Consider the following 6,025-nt stretch of genomic DNA (forward strand, 5'->3'; position numbering starts at 1 on the left):
CAGATGTATGGAGAGAGAAATGAAGTCAGAGGGACACCGTTATCCCGACTGCATGGCTCGGGCACTGAACCTCCCTGGCTCGCCACTTCTCTATAGTTTGTTCCTCCCGTCTTTCTCTCTTTTCTCTTCTTCTTCTCTGCTCTCCCATTCTCTTTTTTCTCTATTTTCCATGCACAATCTCTTTTTATTTGTCTTTATTGCTTGTATTTTTAATTTATTATGTTTGTCTGTTCTACTTTTCTCTGCTATTTACCTCTTTTAATATCATATTTAGCAATCTTTATACCTTTCTCTCGTGTTTTCTACCTCTCTTCCCCATCTCACGATCTCTCTTTGCTCTTTTATCTTTTCTCCAATCCTCTCTTTCCTTCCCTTCCTCCCTTCCTCTCTCTCTCTCTCTCTCTCTCTCTCTCTCTCTATATATATATATATATATATATATATATATATATATATATATATATTATATATATATATATATATACAGTATATATATTTATATATGTATATATACATATATATTTACACACAACACACACACACTGCAAACATATATAGTTATATGTTGAGATCAGTGGAAATGTTCTTATTTTAGCGACCGCATGAAACCCAACCTGTGCGGAGAGAAAATAGAAATCTAGGAAAATTTTAGCAAACGAAACGTTACTGAAATTGTCCGATTCGTTTCCTGCTTGATAAAGGAAAGGGGGGGGGGGCTAGAGGATGAAGAGAAGGAGGAGAAGAAAAAAAGTGTATGGGGAAAATGATGGAAATAAGTAGAAGAAAGAGGAACCAGAGCAAATGTCATACAGACAAACCCAGACACGCATACACCGGCAGACGTACACAACTGCAGACGCACACACCGGCAGACGCACGCACCGGCAGACTCACCGGTAGACGCACACAACTGCAGACGCACACAACTGCAGACGCACACAACTGCAGGCGTACATACCGGCAGACAAACACACGCCGTATTCACTAATGTTTATCGAAAGTGTTACGGTGTAAATTTCTGTACATTTGCTGGATATGCGAAATTTCAATTATGATATTTTAAAAATCTAAAACATGAAAATAATTTACTTATGAGAAAAGAGAGAATACGGAAGACAAATGACAATGATACATCTGTGTGATTTTTTTTTCTATAATTAATGAATTTACGTTATTTCATTTTGCCTTTGTAATTGTGTATAACGGTGAAAATTTTAGTATGCCTATTCTTTTCCTGCTACGCTGTGTCGTGCCATAACAAAGGCGGAAAATATATACTGTACATGCGAAATCTGCTTTTACTTTCTTGTTTTGCTTCGTTTTGCTTCTTTACGCCAGGATGTTCAGAGATCAGTCTTGCTGCAAGTGTTCTAAGACGAATTACGTGGTTTGCCTTATTAGTTTCCTTATTTATTTATTCTCTTATTTTTCTTTATACACTATTTATAGTATCTGTCTTGTGTGAAGCTGTTTCTCTACTCATTTCTGTCTGTGTAATGCTCTCTTTCTATCTTTGTCTCTCCTCTTGCTGTCATGATATATATATATATATATATATACTATATATATATATATATATATATTATATATATATATCATATATATAATATATATATATATATAATATATATATATCTATATATCATATATACATATATATATATACTACTATATATTATATATTATATATATATATATGCATATATATATATATATATATATATATATATATATATGTGTGTGTGTGGGTGTGTGTGTGTGGTGTATGGACGTATGAATATGTATGTGTATACATATTTATGCATTTACCTGTCTTCCTGTTACGTATGTATATTTATCAATTTACATACACTTGCACGTGTACACGTGCGTGACTTTTTCTATCTGTACCATTCCAAAAAAAAACCTTACCATTCGCCTCGTAAAAAGATATAGTGATGCAGTAATAAAAATGAAACGAGACTCTACCTTTAATATATCTCTCTTATTATCAAGTACTTTGAAAAAAAAAAAAAATTATGTGACTCGAGGATACCGTCGCGCTTAGCCAGGTAGTCATAATAAAATTCTTACCATTACTTAAATTGAACGAATCGAACAAAATACTCATGCACAACGCCTTAACATCAAGATACCTGTGTTCGAAATTATAACACTATAAAGTAAGTTTGGAGCGTCGAATAAAAAATGATAATGAACGTCCCAAAACAACAAAATGATTTCGCAAGATTAAACAGGTCTCAGTGGTAACGACTTTCAAAAGTAAAACGAAAAAATATAAGAGCGCTATGTTGGTCTTTAGGACAGGAGGGTAGTGAATGTCCTAACTATCATAATCATATCTATACTTCCTATCTATTTCTATATTGAATGTTTTTATTATTATTATTATTATTATTATTATTATTATTATTATTATTATTATTATTATTATTATTTCTTGTTTGGGGTGGCGAGTTTTGTTTTCTTCATATCTAACGTCAATCACAATTTGTCTGTTCTCGATTCTTCTTACTCGGGTTTCTCTTTTCTCTGTCTCTCTCTCTGTATACTTGTCATATTCTCTACGTTTATATCTATATATGAATATTATATATATAATATATATATATATATATATATATATATATATATATTAAAATATTATTTAATATATATGTATGATATATATTGTATGTATATATGTATATATATACTAGATACTATAAACAATGTATATAAACAATATTAGGAAAAAACTGATGTAAAGAACAAAAAGTGTGATACACACACACACACACACACACACACACACACACACACCACACACACACATCTCGCATGAGCACCAGGATCCCGCAGAGACCATCCTGAACGCGAGAAAAAGTGGTAAGTGGACACCACCAAGGAAAATGGGCCCTTGGAGGGTTCTTCACCACACAGGTTAGCCCAACAGCCGTTTCGAAACATAAATCCCACGACGCCATTCCTTGTATCCCTGTGTTGGAACAAAGGGTAGTAAGTAATAGCTAATAACATTCTTTTTCTACAGGACACAATCGTGGCTCTGCAGGCTATGGCCAGCTACGAGACCAACACGCACCAAGGACCCTGGATGTCGTGGCCACTGTCACTGCCCAGGACCTCTCTCATTCCTTCACCGTCAACGAAAACAACAAACTCCTGCAGCAGCTCCAGAAGCTCCCGACTTTCCCGACCGACGTCACTATCAACATAGAGGGTCAAGGGTGTGCTGTGATGCAAGTGAGACTTCCAAACAATAGGCTTCTTTGTGTAGAGCCGAGTATTGTTTCATGTAACCTTTTATGTATTTGAGCCATATTTTACCGTCATTAAATATATTCATCCTCGAAATTCTAAGATACACACCTGAGTTGTTGCATTTTGATATCTTTAAGCCACTGATGACTTGCTTTGTTCTCCACTACAGCTTCCTGTAAGGTTTTATTTTGTTTCCTCTCCTTCCTCAGGCTGTCCGCTACAACATCCCTCTGAATCACATTTTGTGCATCATTTATCAATAAAAGTGTCACACAACTCCAAGCGTGGGATGCCCCTATCCTCCCTTAACGTCCCTCACAAGTTGATTGATTGATTATTTCAAATTATCTGCCGCGTCAACAGCTAAGGTCATTAGCGGCGAATACCTTGTTAGATAGAAATATTAGAGTATTTAAAACTTTAAAAATCTATCAATAAATATATTAAAAATCAATGCATAAATATTATGCTCTAAGTGTAAAACTATTGCATAAACATTATGCATAATAAAATTTTATTGAAAATATTAGTCTCTCTAGGGAAACTAATAATACCCTCCCCCAATATATTTTCAGTGTATATGAGGGAGACAAGAACATACGTCTTTGGTTTGAGAACGTTGTACATCTTGCCACTACATGTGCAACCGTTAATGGTTCTTGGCATCCCTCAAAAAGTGCTTCACTTTTAGCCATCATCGGCCCATGAGACCCGATACAACGTCTACTTTTCAGTTGGGATGGATACTGGTCACCCAACTGCCAAGGTCATCTCTAATCTCTCGCAGTTTGTTTCTAGAGTATGCCTCCATTGTTCCTTCCATTTATCGCAAAAACAACTCCTGATGCTGGGTTTCAGGTCGGTGTGTGGGAGAGGAAAATGAGCATCAAAGGGCTGAGTGGCAGCTGCCTTGGCCTTCCAATCAGCTATCTCATTCCCACTGATACCAACATGCGCTGGCACTCAGCATATAGTTATCTTTTTACGGGTTGACATCAGTGCAAGCCAATCTTGAACCTCCCTCATGTGATGAGTTTAAGCTCCTGATTGCTTGCAAGGTACTACAAGAGTTACAATATATTACTATAGAGTGGTTCGTAACATCTCTACTCATCTTAACTGCTGCAAGGATGGCATGTAATTCTGCAGTGAAGATCGAGGATGCTAGAGAAAGACTGCCAAATGCAGTCTTCCTTCTGCTCACTGCTGCAAAGCCCACAACATTTTTAGATTTCGAACCATCTGTATATATTGCATCTGATCCTTGGTACTTAAAAGTGTGTTGAAGAATTCTCTCTCTGCCTTCTGCTTCGGATTTCTACCCTTTCCCGATTCCGACCAAATCCAGCTCAACTTCATTAGTTCAAGGGAGGAAATGGGGAATTCCAACAGCCAGAAACTTAGTGATATTTAAATTAAGATCTTCCTCAAGATTCCTTATTCTCCTACCATAAGACCAGCTATCCTCAAGGCGGTTGAAAACTAATCTGGATGTAGGAGATCCCAGAATCCTTTGTAATTTCGTGTAGTAAATCAGGTTGATGTAGACCTGGTGTAATGAAAGAGGTGGTTCTCCAGTCTCAGCATACAGGGCCTCCACAGGTGAAGACCTGAAAGCCCCAGTACAGATTCTGAGAGTCCAACATCCGGAGAACAGTGGGAGTTGCAGATGAATAAGCCTCACATCCATAGTCAAGCTTACTATGAATAAGTGCTCGGTAAAGCCACAGAAGTGTTGTGTGATCTGCACCCCACTTTTGACTGTTTGATGTGAGGCACCCATGTAAGCCTTGAGTCAAAAATTAGACCCAAGTACTTCACCTCTTGGACAAATTGCAGTGGGTTCGATCATTTGTGGAAATGTATAGCCATGGTCTTGCTTGGAGAAAATTTGAACCCATGGTGTGTTGCCCACTGTACAACCTGATTTATTGCAGTCTACATATGTCCTTGCATATCCTGTAAACTTCCTCCTGAGCAGTACATTGTAAAGTCATCCACATATAGATTACATGCGACACCACTGAAAAAAAATTTACGATGTCGTTTATAGCAATAGCAAACAGGGTCACACTTAAGACACTCCCTTGTGGGACCCTTCCAGCTGATCTTCCAGGTTAGAGAAACTGTTTCCCACCCGAACTCTAAACTTCCTGTTAGTAAGGAAGCTTTGTATGAAGGTAGGTAATGCTCCTCTTAAACCAATGTCATACACCTTCATGAGTATGCCATGCTTTCAATTAGCATCGTAAGCCTTTTCAAGGTCAAAGAAGACTGCTAACATGTGACGTCGCTGTGCGAAGGAATTCTGTATAGCAGTTTCCATCCTCACAAGTGCATCTGTGGTCGATCCCAATTTTCTAAACCCATATTGATATGGGGTCAGCATGTTTTCCTTTTCTAGCAGCCATGTCAACCTTTAGTTTATCATTTTTTCCATCAGCTTGCAGATGTAGCTGGTGAGAGAAATTGGTCCGGAATTTCCTGGTGTGGAAGCATCCTTGCCAGGTTTAGAAACAGGAATGATAATAGCTTCTCTCCATGTGGATGGCACTGTGCCCTCCCTATAGATCCTATTGAAAAGGTCTAACAGGAACTTCTGGGAGCTCTCTGTTAAGTGAGATATCATTTGTTATGGGGCAGTCTTATGGCAGAGCTGCAAAGCAGAGTCCATCTCCTTGCGCAAAAATGGCAAGTTGTATGGAAGTTCTGCTGCAGTCCTGCTGAAGAACGACACTGGGTTTCGTTCCTGTTCAGCCCGAAG

The 6,025-nt window shown here is 37.7% G+C and overlaps 1 protein-coding gene across 1 annotated transcript in view; it reads left to right on the plus strand.

Moving 5' to 3' along the window:
- Positions 1 to 641, plus strand: part of LOC119595637 (putative uncharacterized protein DDB_G0282133) — a 17,699-nt gene extending 17,058 nt beyond the window's left edge. Inside the window, exon 10 of the mRNA XM_037944743.1 lies at positions 596 to 641. Within this exon, the coding sequence (XP_037800671.1) occupies positions 596 to 641 (46 nt within the window). The remainder of the gene's footprint in view (positions 1 to 595) is intronic.
- Positions 642 to 6,025: the final 5,384 nt, after the last annotated feature.

The sequence above is a fragment of the Penaeus monodon genome, chromosome 36 (assembly GCF_015228065.2).
Source record: "Penaeus monodon isolate SGIC_2016 chromosome 36, NSTDA_Pmon_1, whole genome shotgun sequence".
NCBI classification, from domain to species: domain Eukaryota; kingdom Metazoa; phylum Arthropoda; class Malacostraca; order Decapoda; family Penaeidae; genus Penaeus; species Penaeus monodon.